The following is a 22958-nucleotide window of genomic DNA, read 5'->3' as shown; positions in this document are numbered from 1 at the left end:
GTTGGGTGAGGTTTTGCTTAGGGATAGGATGACGCACGCGTAAACAATCACGAGTTTTTCCCATTTAATAACAATCGATATGGGAGTTCGGAATGGAACCTTTCGGGGCGAGGACTTGCCTTGGAAGCCAGTGTGATAATTTTCATTTAAATTTACGATAACCAGGTCGTAGTTCGTTCGAACGTATCACGTTTGCTTTACATTAAGACAACAGAAAATCGAACCATCAAAATTGGTCGAACAGTTCCCTTGAATGCATACATGCAGCGAGAGAGCGTATAATATTCCTAGCTCTCGAAAATAATCACAAAATAACACCTAAAGACCATCACTATATCTACATCTCACTCACATTTCGGTTTATGCTTAAATAGTGGGTGGTGAAATTGTAAGGATATTCCGTTGTGTAGTTTACTTCGATTTGGTTCTTTGGCAAAATACGTTCTACGATAAGTAGTGATCCGTCGTCGTGGGGTGACCTTAATTAAATTTTGAATTTTTTTAAAAAAAAGTGTTTGTAATCACTTGACTATGTGTGTGGGATAATTACGGAATTCGTGTTGTGTGTTGCCCAATTTAAGTGAATTTAGTGTCCAGTGGAAAGCTATGTACGACAATAAAAATCGCCTGTGTGTGTGAAAACCCCCGAGTGTTTCGTTTGAATTTTTAATTTTTATTTTAAATTTTCTTTGTTTATTGTGAAATTTGCCCTGCCAAGAAATGGCACAATTTGTGACTCACATTCAACCTACGTTGATGGAATCATCGCACGGTCATGTTCCTCATCATCATCATCACCATCAAACTGGTACCTCACATCTTCCGCACAGTGGTCATAATTTACCACAGCTACCAATTGTTAGCCAAAACCAACAGAATAGTCAACATCCTCATCATAGTAGACCGAAAAAGCACCATCATCGACCACAGCCAGTTGAACGTCCAACGACATTGTATAATGTGGTAAGGATTCGGTAGAAAGACGAGAAAATTGATAGTTTTTCACAGCTTATATAAAGGTTGAAAAGAAAATTATTTTTCTTCCAAACTTACATAATGTTATATGGTCTCTGTTGCAATTGAATTTTTGTTTTTTTTTTTCTTCTTCTATTTTCTTCCCTCGCATAAATCTAACATAAATGTCGGTTTAAGGATCTGTTATCAAGTTTACCTAACGGTAGAATTTTGAAATTGGATATTGTGAACGAAGTGATTTACTGAATAGGATTGCGTGTAACACGCGCCTGTACGTTATGCAATTAAAGTGAATGTGGAGCAAAATAATGGTAATTTGGATGCAAAACAACAATTCTGCGAATCGATAAGCAAAGCTCTTTAGTACGAGTTTCTAGTGTGAGCGCTTTTGCAGAAACAAAATTAAGTTAATTTCAAATGTTTTTTCACACGACTATCCGGCGAAACAGAGAAGTAGGTCAACATGAAACGAATTGCATCGTCTTGCCACGAAGAATTTCGGCGTGAAATTTTCATCAAGTTTCGTTTAGAGCTAATGTCAACCAAATTTGTGTCTAAGTTTGTTTCAGCTGTTTTACCAGCTGATACACTATATGACTTTAAAACCCGTACGAAGGCGTATTAGCCAGTTCGATACAACTTTGGTTGAAATTAACTGTAAATATATTTGCGAATTATTTATCACAGTGCTATGATGTCACTCTCTAGCTATGATGTCACTCTCTAGTGGCGACAGAAAAGTTTTCATAAATCAAACAAATAGAGGAAGAGAGCATAGTCACCAACTTGTTTCAAAATGAAAGACGTCGGGCGCTCAACTGTTTATTGCGATATTTTGATGGTTTCGTGTTCAATACACAGGGGTGTAACTTAGAACAATTTTCATTGTCGCTGCATAGAACATTTTTGATTTTTGTACCAGCCCTGTTGAATGTCGTTCAAAAACATCGAATCGTTTTTTAATTTTCTGAATGTTATAGTTTTCGGCAACAACGATTTTCTGTTATAGTAACTTTTAATTGTCTTCGGCAATTGCCTAACATCGATGGTATTTTACGACAATTTTTATGGTAAAGTGGTACACCCGTGGTTCAATATGAGCATTGTATGGAAATCTGAATATTATGCTAAGGAAGACGATAAAATTTTATCTCGTATATGAGTAGAGTTGAAGGCCAAACGATGTTTTTTTCTAACCTGTTACAAATATCAGATTATTTGGAATGCATTTATTGTGAGTGGGAGAAGGGAATGTTGGGGTCTACACTCTAATCAATTTATGTTGTTGTCGCAAGGGATAATAAGTTTGACGATATTAAATGATATCAAAATTGACCTCTAAGTTGGTACAAAATCTCCATAAGTATTAGCTAGTAACACTAAACACGCGTGGTGGGCTTTATCAATTGTTGTATGTCCTGTCCGTATGTCAGAACATCTCATTAAATGCGAATGCACAAGTAAGTTGAGCAAAAACAAACAAGAGAACTTTCAAGTACACATCACAAGGTTGTTTGATGAATTAATTAATGAATTAAGTAGCAGCATCTATTGCATCATGTTATTGCCTGCCCAGTAAGAAAGTTGATTATCACAAAGGAATTAACGTAAAATAAAGCGAAAATATTCTTCATGTAATGGATTATTATCACTGGAGCAAACTGCTATGTTATGATCAACTTTCGCATGGGGCAGGTAATAAAATCGTTTTGCTGATCTGTAAAGCAGTTAACTATCTTCATTCGGCATTTTCGTTGTATTGATAAACGACGTCTAGAGCGTTTGAAACGGATAATACGGTCCATAAAATTATACCATTAAATGATAAATTCATTAAATAATCAAATGAATAATCGAGAAAGTTTTACCAAAGCTACACAATTCCGGCAGCCAGTTTATTGTGTAGCAAAATTGAGAATATTTTCGGAATAAATCAGTGTAATGATTGTCAACTGACGGTGTAACACAAAGTTACCATTCCATTAAAAACCAATTTCCCACATAACCAAACGATAAATTCATTCACCAATGCCGAAAAGTTTTCCGACTAAATTATTTCCAATAGAATCCGGGTTAAAATTGTCATACGGCGCCAATAAGTCAACAAAATCAAATCCCATTTCGACGCTACAAGCCAGTTCGGTGCCTAAGAAAAAACTCTTTACTGAAACGAACAAGTTATTTCTTGCATAAAAAAGCACACAAAAAAAAAGAAAGGAAGCAAAATGCACTCGTCAACCTTCGTCGCAATGCACCAACGATCTAAACGGTTGAAACTGCACAAGCTTTCGGTGTTTCGATTCAGTTTATAGCAAACATTCGACCATATCGGTTTAGTCTAAACGAGTGCTGTGTTAGTGGAGGAAATTACAGAAAATTCTCCATTTTTTTTAACTTACAAAATGCAAAATTAAATTGACGTGGCACGTTTTTACTTAACCTTTTTCAATCAATTAATTGCCAGCAAAAGCGTCCGTTACATTTTTCTCACGTTAAATATCTATAAAAGTGGTTTTGTTAATCGGTGTAATGTTCATCGATAGTACAGACGGGAAATGGCTGCAGATAGTCTGCATTTAGGGTGTGAACTCGTTGAAAAAATCGATTGCAAAACCTTGCCACTGCCACCGTTGTGCTTTTTAATGTGAATTTATATGTCTATGCAAATTGTGATTTTCTATTAGCAAGGGAAAATTAAATTGAAAAATTTACGACTGATAAAATATTCAAATTTGTGATACTTAATGTTTAAGAGCACTTAACACATAAATTATACAGCAACGCAGCCATACTCTAACAAATCGCAAAGCTTTCCAATAAGGATTATGGATGTGGTCGTATACAACTGAGCGTACTTAGCGAATACGTATCGATTTACGAATTTTAAATACTGTTGATTGAGTGAATACTGACGTCGATTTGGATATTTAAAGCTAACGAGGATTTTTTGGCTATAAAAAGTCATGAGTGAAATGGAAGTTCAGAAATCGGTAAGTCGTCGTTACTTTTCGGATTTTTTTACGGTTTTGATAGGTGGTAGAGGGAGCACCAGAGTCTTGTAATTTTTGATGGACTATTTCTGAAGCGAAATGGAATTCCTGTAGTACGACGGTGAAATTTATTTCGTTCCCAGGTTATCTGGTTCCCAGCGAACTACGTATAAGCCACGAATGTACGTGAATTTATTCGTCCAGGTTAATGTGGTCTTATTACAGTGAAATGTACTCTGAAACCAACGAATAAAAGATTTGGTATCAATAGATTGAGGAATTACGCCGCTTGACAAGTGGACCGCCACTGGTTTTGATTGATTTTGTCATAAATTTACTTCACTTTTTTTGTGAGCTAACTTCACTGCGATCAGATTTCATGGATATTTTACCAGAGCAAAGTTTTTTCACCGGAAAATAGATCGCAAAGAAGAACTGAAGAAATTGACGCCGTAAGTGCGGTTGAAATTCAAAATGGAAAGTGCGGAGGACTTTCTAACGTAGCGTCATTTTCATACAATAAAGCGTTGAAATGTGCTTTTCGGTTCACTTTTTCATCGAATCGTTCACTTAAAATTCAAATTTTGGGCACACTTACGGCGTGAATTGTGGTGCCTCTCCAGGCCAACCAAAAGTTAAGGTTTTAATCCCACCTTGGGTAAATTTGAGACCTTGAACTAATATGTTTCACATTATAGTATGCGCCCCCTTTAACCCCTTAAACCTTGTGCTTCCACCTACGTAATAAACCATACATAACGTGCTTATTATCTATTTGAAAGGTGTTAAGCAATGGCAATGCTCTTATAGCGAATTTCCCGGGTATAAATTAAGGAGATTTAAAATTAAATCTTGCGTGAAAACAGTAGTTTGCTGGCCGTGAATCTTTCGCTGTTTTATTTCTATCATAGTTCGTATTCTACTCAACTTATTGAATAGCCTAGCCATCAACACATGTTTAATGTATCTACCACCTTGTCAAATGCCTTAAATTAGATGATCTATCGATTACCTCTGCTTCTCATGTTGAAACCAAAATTCAACACTTTTTATCACAGAATTCAAACATTCTTAAATGTAAAACAAAATTTTAAATTCAACACATCGACCAAGAACATTTCATACACACCAATCAGTCTTGCTTCAATCGTGATCGCGTCCGGTAGCGCTAAGAATAGATTCAAAGACGGTACGTATATCACAGAATGTAAAGATCGATTTTATATAGAAAATTTGTCGCTGGAAACTCGCACCGTGTTTTGTGCGAATTTAATTTTCACAATCGACGGTATTAAAATGTTGGTTTTACATTTTTAGAATTCAATCACATTTTGCCGAACAAATTGAGAATTGTGTTCGTTTGCGAATTTCGTCCGCAAATATTTCGGGAGTGTTGATGTTCCGAATTAATTTATTGGAATTCGATTCGATTGGTTAAGATTCGAGAAACAAAAGGAGATGTTCAAGAAACGTTTTCCATCGCTGGCCAGCCTGGGTGTAAGTTAATGTTCTATTGAACGAATAACGAATTTAGATGTATCAGCTGTCGAAAGCTTTTTACTCTGGGGAGCTTTCGTTGATGGAATACGATTTTGCACACGTAAAAACTGTCACTTTGACATTTAAGGAAGCATCTAAGGTGTCCTTGCTGTTATTCTCCGTTTTCACCATTCCCTTATATTCGTATGTTATTGTAAACGTCAAAAGAGAGAAATCAGGCAAACGGAGAATACGTATCTGCTCCTCTTTCGATTTTTGGATTTAACGTGCGTTAAGAATGAAGTCCTAATCGAAATCTCGGCGCATCTACGATCTCACTATAGTCAAAGCAGTAATAAGGGAGGGACTTATCGATTTTATTCGCGATTTCTTGTCAAATATCAATAGAAATACGAAAAATAAGAAACTCGTACATCGGGCATCCTCAAAATATTGTCTCATTTAAAAGATTTTACAAAAAGAAAATCTATGAAAATAACACTTCCCACTCAATTTCACATCCAAATCACATCCACCTTGAACTTAGTCAAATATGGTTTAACGAAGAAAATCATCGTAAAAGTCGTTCATCGGAACATGATTATAGTTTTTCAAACGTCAAATCGCCAACACAAAAATGTAGTGTTTGTTGTGAAAATGTCATAATTTCGGTGATTTCGGTGTGATTTAATTCAGATTTTGTGAGGAAATGTGCTTCTTGTGTTGTTTTTAACAGTTCACTTATCGGTTGACTTAAAATATTCGTCGAAGCAACCAAAATTATGAAAAAAAAATTATGACCAATCATGTAAACAAACAACAATATTGTCGTTTGGTGGGACGTGAGTTGCAGAAGAGATGACCCAGTAGAAATAAAATGACGGCGGTAATCTTAAAAATTACGTTTAAGCGGAAACGTTTTGCTTTAAATGTGTATCCGTTTCCGGTAAAATAAATTAGTGCGAAAGCAACTACTTTTCATGAGCTTTATAATAACACCTTTAGTTAGGGGTGGGTCACATCCCTTATTATAACGGTTCGCCTTATAATGAAGGGCAGTAATGTTAAGGACCCTAACTTCAGACATGTTAAGGGTATTTTTCTACTCGCTACGAGTTGATTATACATTAGGTACGGTACTTGCTTGGAAATGAGTTCTTTTGAGAATTGTGGCCATTCATGATCACAAATTCCACGTTCTCTATTTTGATTGAACGATTGACCTCGGCTTCGCCTCGTATCAACAAAAACTTTAAATTTTTCTCTGTAGTTACATAACACGTAAACAAACATTACAGTTCAGTCGTTCCGTCACTCTAATTTCGCCTCAATAAATTTTATTGGAAATTTACTTTTCTGCTAAAATTCGTAAATTTTCCGCTAAAACAAATAAACAGTCGGGAATGTTGACGAGTTCGATCGCTATTCCAAAATGATATAACATCTCGTAATATGCGTAAAATATACACACAAAAGAGTTCCTTATGTAAATACAACAAATTTTCGCATAAAGTAACTAGCAAAAGAGGAGCACGACGTAATATATAGGTTAGGATGATATATGGATTGCCATTATATTGTATAAAAAGCGATGAAAATTTTGTCTGTCTCAATCGATGAACTTTTGGAATGGGTTGGACGTAGAAAAAGATATTTTTCGGCACAAAATTTCATAGCTATGGAACTAAATGATTCAATTCCGAGGTTCTAATGAAATTTGCGGAATATTGTGTGCGAGTGTAAATTAACAACGGCGAAGACAAGACATAATATTCGGTAAATATTGGCAATGTCCCAACGGCGCGCATGTATTTTAATTGGAATGAAAGTGTTGTATAGGTCGAGTCTACATGATAATATAATAATATTGCCGGGAGAATGCATAATTAATAGAAATGAATGCGACTTTTTTTGTTTGTAGGATGGGCACAATGACAGTTTTTTGGTTGACCTTGTTTCTATGAATGCTTCGTTGGGACTTGTTAAAGATTGTGTTGAAAATATACCGACACGTTTTACTATCAAGTAGAGATTTTACTATCTATCACTAGAGATCAATTCCGCTCCAAAGAGACAGACATTTGTAAACCAAATGACGTCAGACTCCAGTATGGTTATCTTATACAACATGGCATGGCTTGCATGTCCCTTGACCTTCTAATGGTGTACTTTGACCTAACGTCGATGTCATTCGACCTTTTATGGATATCCTTCGACCTACCCTGGATGTCCTTTGAACCTTCTTTGGACGGCCTTTGACTTTCCATGGATGTCCTTTGACTTTCCATGAATATACTTTGACCTAACGTGGATGTCCTTCGAAATTCTCTGGATATCATTTGGACTTTCCTTGGGCGGTCTTTGACCTTTTATTGATATCATTTGACCTTCCACGTATGTCGTTTGACCTTCCATGTATGTCGTTTGACCTTCTATGCATGTCTTTTGACCTTTAATTGGTGTTGTTTGTCTTTTTATTGATGTCTATTGACCTTCTATGGATGTGCTTTGAACTTCATATTCCGTTAGAACAGTATTCAATAGGACTCAATGGCTTTTTAAATTACAATTCCCTATATTAAGTTTAACCTAAGGTCATGAGCCATTGTCACAACAATTGTTATCGATCTAAATTAACAAATTACTTCTGCAAAAGATTATTTATCACAAAAGAAAATAGAAGTTGAGCAAATAATTTAAACATTGTTCAGTGTATGTAATGTGTTCAAAATTGAACCAGTAGATTATGTTACTCCAAACAATTCGTTTAAAGAAATGATATTATGACTACGTACCGAGTCAATAAATGTGTTCTTATTCTGAATGTGGAATGTGGATAATATGAAGTGCTGAATCATTGATTCCGATGCAGAAACAAAATCTTCGTTTCAACATCATAATTGACAAAAACGCTGAAGTTTAAAACTATTCTTGGATAAGGGAAGAACACAAAGTTCGGACTGTGTAATCTTGCAATCTAAGCCCAGATTAATTTTATCATTCTCCAGACAAAATGGAATTTTCTGCTTTTGCCTAAATCCTCTCTGCATTGAATTGGTATAGGCAGAAGTGAGTATATATTGGAATCTCACATTCAGCGAAAAATTGATTCGTCAGGAAGAATTCTTGTAAGGTAATGTAGCCTGAATCTTTTTTAATTTTTTTAACTAGTGCTGAAAGACTCTATGCAGAGCTCTACTTCCAGCATGAACATAAGAAATATTCGGAGACTTATACAATCATTTTCTGCATTTTCTTTGCATTTTCTCGTAAAGATGAAAGTTATGATTTCTTGGTGTGAATAAGAACACAGATCACATGCGAATATTTGAATATTTGTAGGTTGGGAAAAAGCAGTGCTATGCTCTATGCGATGTCTTTTAGTGAATTCCATTTTAGAACTCGTGTCTCGCTTTAATAACCTGCACGCGTATCGATGTATTTATAACAACGGAATCTATTACTTCTTTTGTTTAAGTTATCGATTATGTTATACCACACTCGAAAACACACTTCATCTAATTGTCTCAATACAAATAACACACACCACCGGGGAACAGGGTATATTTGAAGGAATTAAATTCCTTAAATTCAAAAATTGCAGTTTAAGCTGCTACACGTGTGTGGTTGTGGTAAAACCGTATGAACCGTTTTGATTGTTTGTATGTACCAGCTCAAAAACAGCTGAATCAAATTCATGCTGAAATTTCCCTACATCTAACTGTAATCGATTTAAAAAACAACAAAAAATTACTAAAAATGCCATAAGAACAACGGAGACGCTTCGATTTAATTTTTCAACTTTTTTTCTCGAAATTTCAGCGTAAAATACGCTCTGTCAGTGACTGTCAGAGTCTGCCACACACTCCACGGATTTTAGCGGCGACAGTCGGTCGATTTTCGCATTAAGGTCCGTATATAAAGTGTGGAAGGTGCCGGTCTTTAATGATGAGAAACACATCGTTCATTCATCATTTTGACCTAAGACTTGTAATTTAGCCGCTATGAGTAGATACCCATATTTTTATAAGCCACCACGCAAATATAATCGTATGTGTGGTATGGTTGGCTATGATTTCCAAAAATGACCAACCCTTATTTCAAAAGATTTTTCTACTTAAATCGTAGTAATTTACCTATAACCATAATATAAACAAAACCGCTTTAATCCACTTTAAACTCAACTAAATATCAACCACACCACAACCACCACCACCTCATTACTTATAAATGGTACAATAAACTTCAGCCGAATATACAAATAATAAACAAAACAAAAATCAATAAAACCGTTTTAATACAAAAATAACATTAAAAAACATGAACCAAAACGAGTGTCTCTCTCTCACCTGCTTATGCCTATGTTGCATGCAAAAAAAAACTTTCTATTTATAAATTTGCACCGTTACATATCGAGCGCAAGTGCTCTAAAAATACATGCACATATACACACCGACCGAAAGTTAAAGTTGATAGACTAGAATATCCACACCTCCATCAGCATGCAGACTCTTTTCCTTTAATATTTACTTTTGCTGAACGTTTTATAGTCGGGCACGTGTCCGACACACATGTTGTTTTGTATACAACAAAGGGTGATTTTGGCATTCGAAAATATCCCGTTTTTCCTTATGTATTGTGATGGCGATTGCGCAGTCCACATCTTCGGTGTACATAGGGGTTCGACTGAGGAAATTTCGTTTCAGCTGAAAAGTCACGGGATATTACCTATGTATTATGCTTCTGGGTTCAGTCTTCAGTCTTCGACAGATCTTACAAGTAAACGGTTCAAAAGACCAACAGCTCCTCAGAGGAAGTAATATTGAGATAAAAAAAACCCAAGAGTTTTCATCTTCAAACAGTTTTATTCGAATAATTTCAATTAGTTAGCGTAGTTATAACTCAAATGCTGTAAATATTTGCTCACTTTTTTCCTTGTAACTAACAATTTATGTGGAAGTGAAAAGTAATAAAAAACATCGAGGAAACCTGACGACCTTGAAATGGTCACAGAAAACGGCATTCAGGTATTGAATTACATAATTTTTGTGGTCAAAATAATAAAATTATCAATTTGGTAGGGTGAAAGTTGAAGGGAAAACGAGAAAAAAACGTTACTTGGGACACTTTTTTCACCTGAACAGTCTTGCGGAAATTTTCATTTTTCATTTCCTCCATTTTGGTTTTCCGTCTCAGTATATTTAACATCCTTTGGAAAAAGGTTTTTCTTTTAACCAAAATCAATTGAATGTATTTTCCTCTTCGCACGGCAAATATTGTTCACAGTCAATTTGCACTTTCGCTCTGAGCTAATTCCGTAATTTATTCGAATCCGATAAGGTAAAAGAAAAGAAAAAAAAATTCAAATAAAAACGCCGCATTACGATCGATAACATTATGAACTTTGTAGAGGAAAATGGCGTCTCTCCGGTTTTACTTTCATTTCTTATTTCGGGTAAAACATTTGCCGGTTTCCATTGTCTGATGATACAAATTATAAATAAAAATTCCTATTGTTATTCGATTCGGAACCACCCTCGTGCCTCGACTGATAGAGATATAAAATTATTGATTTAACGGCTGATGTCATTAATCGCTTACGGAAAGCCATACCCTATTTTTTGTTGTATAGTTGTAACATGCATAGGGTGATTCAAAATATACTTTGTTTGGATATTGTCGGGTGCACCTACCGATTTTTTTAAGTTTGTTGCGAGGTTTGTTGTCTAAAATTCAGAATATTTTGGTAGACAAATTTTTGTTTTCTCTCTATATTTCTATGACGTCCTACTGTTAGGGAATTATAAGGACCGACAATTTCAATCCAGTACATCATTTTCACGTAGTGTTTCGTCATTGCATGTGACGCATTTAAATGTACAATGTACATAGCCTGAAAGCCTTTTTAATTCATTACAATTTTAGGTTATTTACATTTGTCATTTTGACATTTCTGACATTTCGTCGGGTGTGTACTTCAAAATGATCTCTGTCTCCATTCATTCGTGTATCTATAAAATCGTCGAAATTACTATGAATGTCATGAACTGGATTGAAAGTGTCGGCCGTTATAATTCCCTCCATGTCGAGAGTCGGATAAACTTAAGTTTCATTCAGACCTGATTTTCTGTTTTGGGCGCTCTACTTATAGCTTTTCATAGTTTTTCCCTCTGACATTGTATTTTCTGTTAGTCACAACTGCCAGCCAGAACACTATTACAGTCATTCTATTTTTGATAACTCTACCGAGAAGCGCTCACTTTGCTATTTCGTTGAAAAATGAAGCAATAAACTGTTGAATAATCCCAGTGCAGAGAAATGATATCGGCAGCTGATACGCCAAGCAGCATAGTCGGCATGTGAGCTACCGTTTTCATTTCTCTGCTTCGATGTCAGTAAACACATAATTTCATTTTTTATCGACAAATTTTACCCAGATACAATACCAGCGTATAGCTAATGATGTCAGGACTTGGTTATAAGCAATCCAATATCTAGTTATGCGATAAGACATTAGAAAAAGGATATTGTCAAATGAGAGCAAACGTTTTATCCACACTCTTATCGGCTAAGTGATCGCAAGCCGAAAACAACCGATCGTCTTTGACTGAAGCAGGCATAACCACCACTTAAACTAATTCTTTTATTTAAACGTCAAAGTGAGGTTATGTTCCGTCTTCGTTTCTCTGTGGATGACGATTGTCATTTTTAACGACCTTGCAACAGTCCTATACAATTTTGAATCGCAGCTTATGAGTACAACGAACAGCACAGTAAAATTTTCAGTTGACCTAGCTGTCATCCGGTTTATAATTAACATCAAATTACAGCCAAATTGAAACGAAATAATGCAGAGTTCATGAAAGAGTGAAAATGCCATGCGTCGACAACATATACATACACGAAAAGAGAACAACATTCACCGTACAGCTGGATGTGAATCGTAATTTCACACCATGACCTTTCAAAATTGCTAGGGTGACACACAAATGAAATTGAGAAAAATTTATTTGAACCACCCTAATACACACATACCTAACATGATGCATATAGCTCCCCTAGCACAATATTAATTAGGAAGTCTAAAAATCGACAAGTGCTGCGAAGTGTGTATTATGAAACAAATGAGTGCAATATACGCGCACTATAAAGCGGTAATCCTTGTGCACAATATGAATTGAAGGGTGTGTGCAATGCATTTCGTTTTGCTGAGTATCATTTCTTTGCGTACGCTCGTGTGTCTATTCAAACATTTCGTTGTACGAATAAATTAAAATGAAAACGTTGTGTCGATTCGCATGGATCACAATAATAGTGATGTCTATCGCAGAAAAGAATATATTTAAACCAACAACATATTGAATTAGCCACATAAAAATTCGGAAACTATTGATCCACATTATCCCATTAAAAAAAATGTTACGAAAGTGTGTACAGCACAGAACATGACATCACATACAAACGACGAATGTATATACATACCATAAAATGAGTCCTTGTTACTCTTACAGGGTGTGGCGATTTTTGTTTAGAAACATATTTCGCCTATACATTTCATAATAATCCTTACATTATGTGTCTAGCAACACATTTATACATCGGACATGCGCATAAGATGAATGACGGCGGAAAAATGGAAATTATATTCAACACAAAACCACCGACTGGAATCATTCATACATAACCATATATGAATAGAATCGTTTCAATCAAACGACGAGTCCTTCTACGTAGAAAATGTATATTTCTTTTGAATAGTTTTTCTTTGTTGAAAACCGGCATTGTTAGTTCGACTGTGTTGCCATTCGTATGGTGAAAGCATAAAAAGTGTAGCGTCTGATGTATGAAACAAATTGACTTCCTTCTTTTGTTTGTTGTAATTGATGTGCATTAGTTAACGGGACTCATTAATAATAAAGTGTTTTCCATATTGGTCGGAACCAGAACCATCTTCTCGTTTGCATATTTTACCCGTTTTCTTTCATCGAGACGGGGGTGCTGAATACGATGGTGGACTAAATTTTCGAACAATTTAATTTACACCGCAACGGTCCCACAACACCCGAAGTGACTAATTAAAAATGACAAGAGTGTTCTCATGCTTCAAGTCATCGGTAAATTCATTTTTTATTGATAAAATTCATGAACTATTTAAGCGAAAATAAAAATGGAGCCTCCAACAAGGATATTATATCCATAAACGGTGACGTCATATCCCCAAATAGCCATTTTGTAACATGTCATCATGACACTAATGGATTATAACCGGAGATGTAATATAATATTTATTTATACCGAATCGGCTCCATTCAACTACGGTGTGTTTGTGTTTTTTCTGCTGATATCGTCAAGTTTCAATGACGATTTGGAAAAAATATTGCGGGGATTACAGGGGAAAATTAATTTCGATGTTTAAATTAACGAATGCCGTTGGGCAGGGCTTATTTTCGTAGAAATAAATTTGATTCTTTAATATCCCGAAATTCTTGAAACTCCTGAAATGCTCGAAATTCTTCCAAATGTTCTAAATTATTGAAATTTTCGAAAATCTGGAAAAATTCTCGAAATTCTCTACAAAAAATCCTGAAAATAGGCCCTGAAATCTGTGATGGGTAGTATTGAGAAAAGTGGTGCTTATTCTTCTCTGTCTCACTTAACTTTTCAAAAATTGCAAGCGTTTATAGCGACGTTCTTCATAAAATCTGTTACTTCTTTTGTTCAAAGTGTTTGATAAAAAAATCTTTTACTTCATTTGCTGAATATAAAAAAGATGTTAACCTAAGGCCATCTCTTATTTTAGTCGTTGTAGTCGATAGCAGATGATTGTGCTTCAATCAATCTGTTTGATATACGTAGATATTTCTGTATGAGAATTGCCCACAACATTGTACATTGAAATGACTAGCCGTAACGTGATTATTAAAATCTATGATAACAACAAAATATTCGATAGACTTGTTCCTAGCCTATGTTGGGCTGCACACGGGAATAACGAAACATCTTTAGATCAACGACGAAATCAGTTTCTCCACTGTCATCTCGCGAAATAGGTGATTTTCGCAACGTTTGGAATAATTTTCGGGTTATAGTTGCCTTTTTGTTTAAGTTATCAGACTTATAAAATTTCTTGTCCAACCAGTTCTGGTTATAGGCGGATCATCATTTTACGTTTGCGGTGCGAGAAACGCTCCTCATAACTACTCCATATTTGAACAGATTCTGTCTGCGGTTGAGAATGGAACCCTCGCACTGGCAACCCACTCGAGTAGTGACAGGAAGACGAGGTTGTCCCACTACGATTTGAGTTGTTGTCAGACCTGTTCCAGAAATTCATGTCAGTAATTCCTAGCTTTCCCCGTTCAGTGCCATGTAATCTCGTACGTTTTCTCCAAGAAGTGAGTGATACTTCGCTTTACATTCAATTCATATTTTTTTAAATCAATCGAGTGTTTTGTAAACTAACAAATTCACCTATATGAACGACCATGTTAACAGCCGTTTCATAAATTTACAAATAAAAAACGAAGATTCGCATAAAACTTACGATTCTGAAAAGGAAAATTCTCGTGCGAATATCCTAAAACCATAAAACATATTCGTAATATTTACCTTGGGTTGGCCTCATTTTCCTGAAATGTTTATTTGATCACGTCAGAGTCAGTCACACAAAAACCACATAACCGTAAATGATTGCGCGTTTTAAAGAAAACCATAAATAAATTTCGAAAATGGATACACTACACACCTTTAACTTTTCTACCATTTTCCGTACGATGACGTGGTTTTATTGTCATTGCTATAGTCTAGCAATGCTATCTATACTCACATAAAGGAAATCTACATCGCTACCAATTATGTAAACTATGTTTAAAGAAAAACAATTTTTAATGGAAAAATTCACTCCCAGTTCTTCGGTTAAAAATACAAATTGTGTCGCAAGATACTCCATAAATTGTTTAGCTAAATTAATTTATGGATATAATTAGAGCTTGAGAAAATGGTTGAAGGTTGAAATAGCAATTTATCGAATAAAAATGATAAATTTCATCAGGCAAGCTCTACGCGTGATGATCATATCATATCAAAGTGAAATTATTTTGTGATTTATGAGTTTGGCTTGATACAAAACAGTTTTATTTCACCAACACGAATGCAGGTTGTAACCTGTCGTCGGCGACAAGAATATTAATTTATTGATTCTGTTACTTCTTTTGATAAAATCATTTTTCACAGGCTGACACAAAATCTTTCATAATTTTTAACATTCATTTTACTATTATGTAAGTAAAATATTCTGACGGGACCGACGGACGATAATTTGAGTACACCTAAATAACTAGCAAGCGACGAAGAGCTTAAATTAAACAAGAGTTTGTTTAACCTCTTAGCATGCGTTAGGAAAAATACTATTATGCCACCTAGCATCATAATATGCAAAATTTGCAATCTTTGGATGCCTCTGTGGCATAAAACGTTGTATGCATCTCGGTGCCAAGTACTTTTTTAGGCTCTAAATGTGAAATTATGATACGTGGCCGATGTCATAAATAACTATTAAAGTCCGTTTAGAATCTACTCCGATCACTTACAGCCGACAAATGTTTGTCTGCGTGTAATATTTCTTCGCTTCGTTACATTACCTTAGGCAGGTAATGTTTCTTTTACTAAATGCAGTGTACGTCTACATTACGTAGTACATTAGTACATCACTTCCGATGTTCCCAGTCAATTGAAAGTGATATCGCGAAATCTTCGAACAACTTTGGGACAAGGGGTCACGGATATTATTGACTTATAGCTCATTCGATTCGTTGAACTGTTGCGAGTAGAACGTAGTACTACGTTTGGTGAAATTTATTTTTTTTGTCGACGATCGACGTCATGAAGTAAAGTGCCAAAAGAGGTCCAAAATCGTTTTCTCGGATTAGTCGAATAAAAAAGTTTTGGGAAAAAACTTTTTATGATAGCCTTGTAGGCCTTGGAGAGACGCACACTTTGAGTAAACATGGACCTGGTGGTGATATCATCATTTTAGGTGAAAAAATAGGTGATTTTCCCAAATTCCTGAGCGGCTGCAGTGACATAAGTCCGTGACATGGTATGTATGGTGAGAGAGCCTAGCCTCTGTAGTACCATTTCATGGAAAAACATCATTGGATAAGTTTCACTGCAAAGGTTTGGAGCGACTTTAGTGAAAGTTCACCCCAAGTCGACGAAATTCTATCCTTTTTTTCGTTTTTTCCCTTCTTTCTTTCCGTTTTTTCCTTTCTTTCTTTCCGTTTGTTGTGCCGTTATTCATTATTTATTGTTAATAAGAGTGAGATCAACTAAAATAAAGAATTTTTCGATGTATCCAAGTGGTTCTTATACTCTTGAAACCCAAATTTCGATCTATTTGGACTATTTTCTATATAAAAGTGGGGTATGAAGCAATTTTGGACTTTTTTGTGACTATTCACTATTTATTTTCAATAAAATTGTTATCTGAAGTGAAGTAAACTAAGATAAAGTGTTACTTGATGTATCCATGTTGGTTACGTACAACCAAAGTGTTTCCAGGCTACGATATTTTGGCGCAAAATTTGAATCCGCCATAGCGAATTCAAATTTTGCGCCAAAATTTTATTAACTCGGAAGCATTCAATTGACTATGAACATCAGATAGATGATAATAACAGTCGCCATATTATCATCTCTGTGGTGAACATCGATAATTTTTAAAACTATTATAAATCTAAAATTTTGTTTTCTAGACCTATTTAGCTACATGGTCTACGAATGATTTTTCTTCTTCTACAAACAGCCACTAATAATTCCATTTGTACCACATAAAATAATCAAATTCCATTTTTGTTTCTTTGCAGTCGGACGGAAACACGTCGTTTCTACGTGCGGCACGAGCGGGAAACCTTGACAAAGTCCTCGAACATCTTAAGAATAATGTTGACATAAATACAAGCAATGCTGTAAGTATGAAAATGAGTAGCCATCATTTGTTGTATATATAGTAATGTTGTCAGGCTGTCAGCACATTAACATTGACTCTCGACGATATTACAGGAGTGAGAGTTTTTTACGTAAAGTGTTTACGTTAGAAAGCCATTTTCATTTTTTTTGTGAATATATTGTGTAAGATACACAAACTGATTTGGTTTTTATTATTCTGGAAATAGAAACAGTTTTAATTTGAGTATACCACGCAAGTGGTTTCTTTGTTTATCCAAGTAAATTGGTAGTTTAGGTATTTTTTTTGTGCCTCTCTGATGTTTTGTTCTTCTGCCTTAGATTGTTTATTTGGAAATAGATCGTTAAAAGGTCAATGAGATAGAGAGGTAGACTCGTCTATAAATATAATTGTTTTGAATGTCGCCCACGTTTTTGCCATGGGCTTAGTCAAGTATTTTTATTTAGCTAATAATCCTCTGGAAACGATATATGTGGCTCAAAGCAATCACACAAGAAAATTCAAAATTTTGTCTCAGATAAAACGTTGACCTTTTCGTTAAAGAACAAATCTCTCGACAAAGAAATTTGTTGTTTAGGTGTTCCCCATCCATCCATATGAACTTCTTAAGATGCCTCATGTATGTACATCTCATAATCTTTAAAACTCATAATCTACAATCTCGTGTTTGATGATCTGTATGCTATCACTGTGGTCATTGTATTAGCTTCACTAGATGGTAGCTCAATTTCCTTTATTTCCTTCACAGAATGGCTTAAATGCATTGCATCTAGCAGCTAAAGACGGCCATGTTATTGTCGTGGCCGAACTCTTACAACGTGGCGCCATTGTTGATAATGCCACAAAGAAGGGAAACACTGCACTACACATAGCGTCTCTGGCCGGTCAGGAAGATGTTGTTAAACTATTACTGCAACACAGTGCATCGGTGAATGCGCAATCACAGAATGGATTCACGCCATTGTATATGGCAGCACAGGAGAATCACGACTCGGTTGTTAAGTTGTTGTTGGCGAACGGTGCCAATCAAAGTTTGGCAACGGAAGATGGATTTACACCGTTGGCCGTTGCGATGCAACAAGGTCATGATAAAGTCGTTGCTGTGCTATTGGAAAGTGACACGAGGGGAAAGGTTCGGTTGCCAGCATTGCATATTGCTGCAAAGAAAGATGATGTTAAAGCTGCCACGCTACTGCTTGAGGTAAATTGATTTTTGTTTCAATTAATGATCCGAGTGCCGTTACTAACAAACGTTTTGATTGCAGAACGATCACAATCCTGACGTAACATCAAAATCTGGCTTCACACCACTTCACATCGCTTCACATTATGGCAACGAATCCATTGCCAATTTATTGATCCAAAAGGGGGCTGACGTCAATTTCGCAGCCAAACACAACATCAGTCCGTTGCACGTCACCGCCAAATGGGGTAAGACGAACATGGTATCGCTGTTGCTGGAAAAGGGAGCAAACATTGAGAGTAAAACTCGGGACGGATTGACGCCATTACATTGTGCAGCCAGATCCGGTCACGAGCAGGTTGTCGATATGCTGCTGGAACGTGGAGCTCCCATCAGTGCTAAAACGAAAAATGGTTTGGCACCACTACATATGGCCGCTCAAGGCGAGCACGTTGATGCTGCTCGCATTTTATTGTACCATCGAGCACCGGTCGATGAAGTGACCGTCGATTATTTGACTGCTCTGCATGTAGCTGCTCATTGCGGTCATGTACGAGTTGCTAAACTATTATTGGATCGTAATGCTGATGCGAATGCCAGGGCATTGAATGTAAGTTGATTGAGTGTGTGGGAATTACAGTTGAAGTAGAGTGCGACATTTATGCAATAAATTTTAGGGCTTCACTCCTCTTCACATCGCTTGCAAGAAAAACCGCATCAAAGTGGTCGAATTGTTGCTGAAACACGGTGCCAGCATCAGTGCCACCACAGAAAGCGGCTTGACTCCATTACACGTTGCTTCATTCATGGGCTGCATGAACATTGTTATCTATCTACTGCAACACGAGGCTAGTCCAGATGTTCCAACCGTTCGCGGTGAAACTCCTTTGCATTTAGCTGCTAGAGCTAATCAGGTAAATGATTTGTTGTTAGCCTGACATATAAACAACTCTAACCGAAAATATTCGTCTTCCTCCCAGACCGACATAATTCGAATTTTACTTCGTAACGGTGCCCAAGTCGACGCACGTGCACGTGAACAACAAACGCCACTACACATTGCCTCTCGTTTGGGTAACGTTGATATCGTTATGCTGTTACTGCAACATGGCGCACAGGTCGATGCGACCACAAAAGACATGTACACCGCTTTGCATATTGCGGCCAAGGAGGGACAAGACGAGGTAAAAGATTTAGTTTGTAGGAAAATAATGGATCACATCGATACGGTGTATTTGATGCAATTGTTTTGGATTAGGCATCAGGAATACTTCATTTAGGTTTTGTTCGTGTATGTAGTTAGGCAGATTGTGTCTGATTGTTATCACTCTCAACCCTTTGTTTTTCATTTTTATCTCGCTATGCAGTACTCAGTTGTTAAAAATTGGGGATCCAGATGTCGAAAAAAATTTCATTAACAGCTTATAAACAGGGCAGTAGCTACGACTAGGCAAGAGCTTTATAAAAAGAAAGAATCAATAAGGTTGACGGTGAAAGGGGCGAGAATTAATCCTTGCTCAAGAATAGTCGCTAAACGACTGAAGTCAAAACAATCTATGACCTAACTTCATCTCCTTTTGTCAATGAAAGTAAAATACACCCAGACCGAAGCACAAACACATTGCAATCGTTTTCACCTTAAAATAATCGATAAATCATCACAAGCAGAAACTTGGAAAACTATGAATTGCTGCACATAGCAACGCGACCGTCAATTTTGACAGTGTAGAACGAAAGAAAAATTTGAATTTGGTCTCCTTAGCGATGCTGTGTGTAGCTAGAGTAACTATAGCTACCGATACAGTAATGCCGATGAGACCTAACTCGAAGAGTTTTCTTTAGTACTACTGTCACCCTTGGCAGTTGTACAAAAGCAAAATTTTAATAAGGTTTCTTCCGCCTTGCTTCCACCTAAAGTAACTACACTCCATATCGCAACGAAAAGACTCTTACTGAAGGAGATCTATATCTAATTGAATTAGACTAATTTAAATGTTTCTTTAGTTCTCATGTCAAAGACAGTCCAAACAAAGGACAATTTTGAATTAGGTTCGCGTTACAGTTATAGCAACGTTACTTGTATACATGTCTTCAGTAACTGGTCTTACGTACAATTATACGAAAAACACCTAATCAACGCACTTCAAGCATGAGTGGTACTCTAAAGAGGGTACTGAAACTTAACAGTGTGTCACACAACTTTATAACACTGTAAAAATCATTTCATACAAAATAGTAGGCAGGTGTCGACTATGATCATTAGAGTGCGTTGACCTAATGCTTAACTGAAGTCTACTTTCCTTTGTTCTCTATTTTAACAAATTGAAGAAATTTTCGCGCTTCCTTGATTTTCGCATCGTTGAATGAATTTTAATTGAGCATTGGGTCATCTCGGACCCCTGAACAAGGTTCAACAAAAATCGGCAATAGATCATTTTCATGACCTTGTAAATGTCAGACACGATACCAATATTACCAGTAAAAACAAAGGAGCTGTCAGACACGATATCAAAATCTAACCTCAATTCCTTTGTTTTAATTCTTGGTTATGTGTGTTTACTGTTAAGTGAAAATGATCTATGGTGTTGTAATCGGTAGTGGCTGGAATTTTAATGGCAATGGTACAAAATCACCTATAGGCGGCGAATTTGGCACAATCATGACTTCTCATTACATGTCGTAAAAGGACGCATACTATGATGCGTGTGCCAGATTCCCCGATGCCCTCCGAGTCGACTAATAATATTCAAAAATATCAAAAAAAATAATTAAAATGAATTCAATGCACCGTGCTCTGTATGGGAGTAGTTAGGGCAGTGAGCCTGGAAAGAGTTTTTCGGAAATGCAACTATAAAGATGATGACTTAGTTCATGAAGACCACATTTTGTTTGGCTTAGTAAATTTAAATTTATGGTCTTTTTGACAAGAAACGAGTTTTTCCAATTGAAATCCTTACGTCTTCCGGTTTTTGTTTGCTAAAATGTATGTAACCCCAAGATTTATGATTTTTGAATAGATTTTATTTGTAGAAATTTATCTAAATTTTAGTTTGTTTTTGGTTATTTTTTTGTAAATCAAATATTTTTACCTGTTTTTTGTTTCATTATTTTTGTTAATATATCACTTTTTGGTTGATTAAATTTTGTTTTTTTATTTTATTTTTTACTTCTATTTTTATCATCCCGTCCCATATCTGAAGGTTGAAGTGCCTTGGGCCTTGTTTACTGAAAATTGGCAAAAACAAGTTTGGTAATTTCTGTTATTTTTAGTAGACAAGATTCCCTATATAGCAATTTGCGGAACTGTCAACTTCTAGGACGCATGGTTTATTCAAGGCTCTGAACCTTGGGTTTATTCACAAGAAAATCCAACTTGACGAAAATTATGTGTCAAGAGAGATTTTTCTTATAAAAATGCCAAGCGTCCCAGAAGTTGACAGCTCGCGAAATGCTCCACATTTCCTGTAAGGAGCAAAATTATCTCTACAGCTCAAAACTGGTCTTCGAGAGAGTCATTCCTTTATATGAGTTTATTTTATATTCAACTGTGATGGTGGCACTGGCAAGTTTAGGGCAATAACCTGCAGCAGTCTGATACACGATCTATTGTCCTGAGACATCTGATTTCATCATAAAAATATGTCTTGCAATTCTGAAACACAGGAAGCGAAGAAAGTGGAGGAAGAGGTTTGATCAAGAGATGTCTGACCTTATTGTCGCGATAGTTTCCAAAGCTCACTTTGGTAGTTCTGATCTCATTTTTTAAAAAGGTTTATCTTATTTAATGGATGAATGTGGTTTAAGAAATTTCCTACAGACTTTTACCGTTATACTCTGACTTCAACTGGCCGCCATTTTAAAGAGAAATATCTGTTCAATGAGCATAATGGGACAACCGTATTCGTTGTTTACTTCGAAGTGTAACCATGACAACAACGTCATTTCTATGAAATAGCGGCCCTCGAATCTGTTCAAAAAACAAAACGTTAACTTCCTTTCAGGTCGCTGGTGTTCTAATTGAAAACGGTGCATCACTTGACGCGACCACTAAAAAAGGCTTTACACCGTTGCATCTTGCTGCAAAATACGGTCACATGAAAGTTGGTGAACTGCTACTGCAAAAAGATGCTCCTGTTGATGCTCAGGGCAAAAATGGCGTAACTCCACTACATGTGGCTAGTCATTACGATCACCAAAATGTGGCACTTCTTCTACTGAACAAAGGTGCAAGTCCTCATTCAACAGCAAAGAATGGACATACACCGTTGCATATTGCTGCACGTAAAAATCAGATGGACATAGCCACAACTCTGTTAGAATACGGAGCTCAGTCCAATGCCGAAAGTAAAGCCGTAAGTGGAAACAT

General features: G+C 36.2%; 1 protein-coding gene and 1 long non-coding RNA gene across 3 annotated transcripts in view; one reads left to right on the top strand and one right to left on the bottom strand.

Moving 5' to 3' along the window:
* The first annotated feature begins 418 nt into the window (after positions 1 to 418).
* Positions 419 to 22958, top strand: part of LOC119076509 (ankyrin-3-like) — a 26355-nt gene continuing 3815 nt past the window's right edge. Inside the window, exons 1-7 of one of the 2 annotated variants that reach the window (XM_037183291.1) lie at positions 419 to 963; positions 17309 to 17410; positions 18158 to 18610; positions 18675 to 19202; positions 19270 to 19506; positions 19573 to 19776; positions 22594 to 22944. In XM_037183291.1, the coding sequence (XP_037039186.1) occupies positions 721 to 963; positions 17309 to 17410; positions 18158 to 18610; positions 18675 to 19202; positions 19270 to 19506; positions 19573 to 19776; positions 22594 to 22944 (2118 nt within the window). In that variant the 5' untranslated portion in view covers positions 419 to 720. Of the gene's footprint in view, positions 964 to 10197; positions 10472 to 17308; positions 17411 to 18157; positions 18611 to 18674; positions 19203 to 19269; positions 19507 to 19572; positions 19777 to 22593; positions 22945 to 22958 lie in introns of those variants that run through there. The other variant, XM_037183292.1, reaches the window with a different exon arrangement.
* The window catches only part of LOC119076510, an 18638-nt gene continuing 16693 nt past the window's right edge, over positions 21014 to 22958 (bottom strand). The window contains exons 2-3 of the long non-coding RNA XR_005087639.1: positions 22786 to 22800; positions 21014 to 21193 (exon numbers count right to left, since the gene is read on the bottom strand). This is a non-coding gene — a long non-coding RNA (uncharacterized LOC119076510). The remainder of the gene's footprint in view (positions 21194 to 22785; positions 22801 to 22958) is intronic.

Source organism: Bradysia coprophila, unplaced genomic scaffold (assembly GCF_014529535.1).
Source record: "Bradysia coprophila strain Holo2 unplaced genomic scaffold, BU_Bcop_v1 contig_232, whole genome shotgun sequence".
Classification (NCBI taxonomy): domain Eukaryota; kingdom Metazoa; phylum Arthropoda; class Insecta; order Diptera; family Sciaridae; genus Bradysia; species Bradysia coprophila.
The sequence above is the reverse complement of the archived record's forward strand: the minus strand, read 5'-3'. Positions and strand labels throughout refer to the sequence as shown.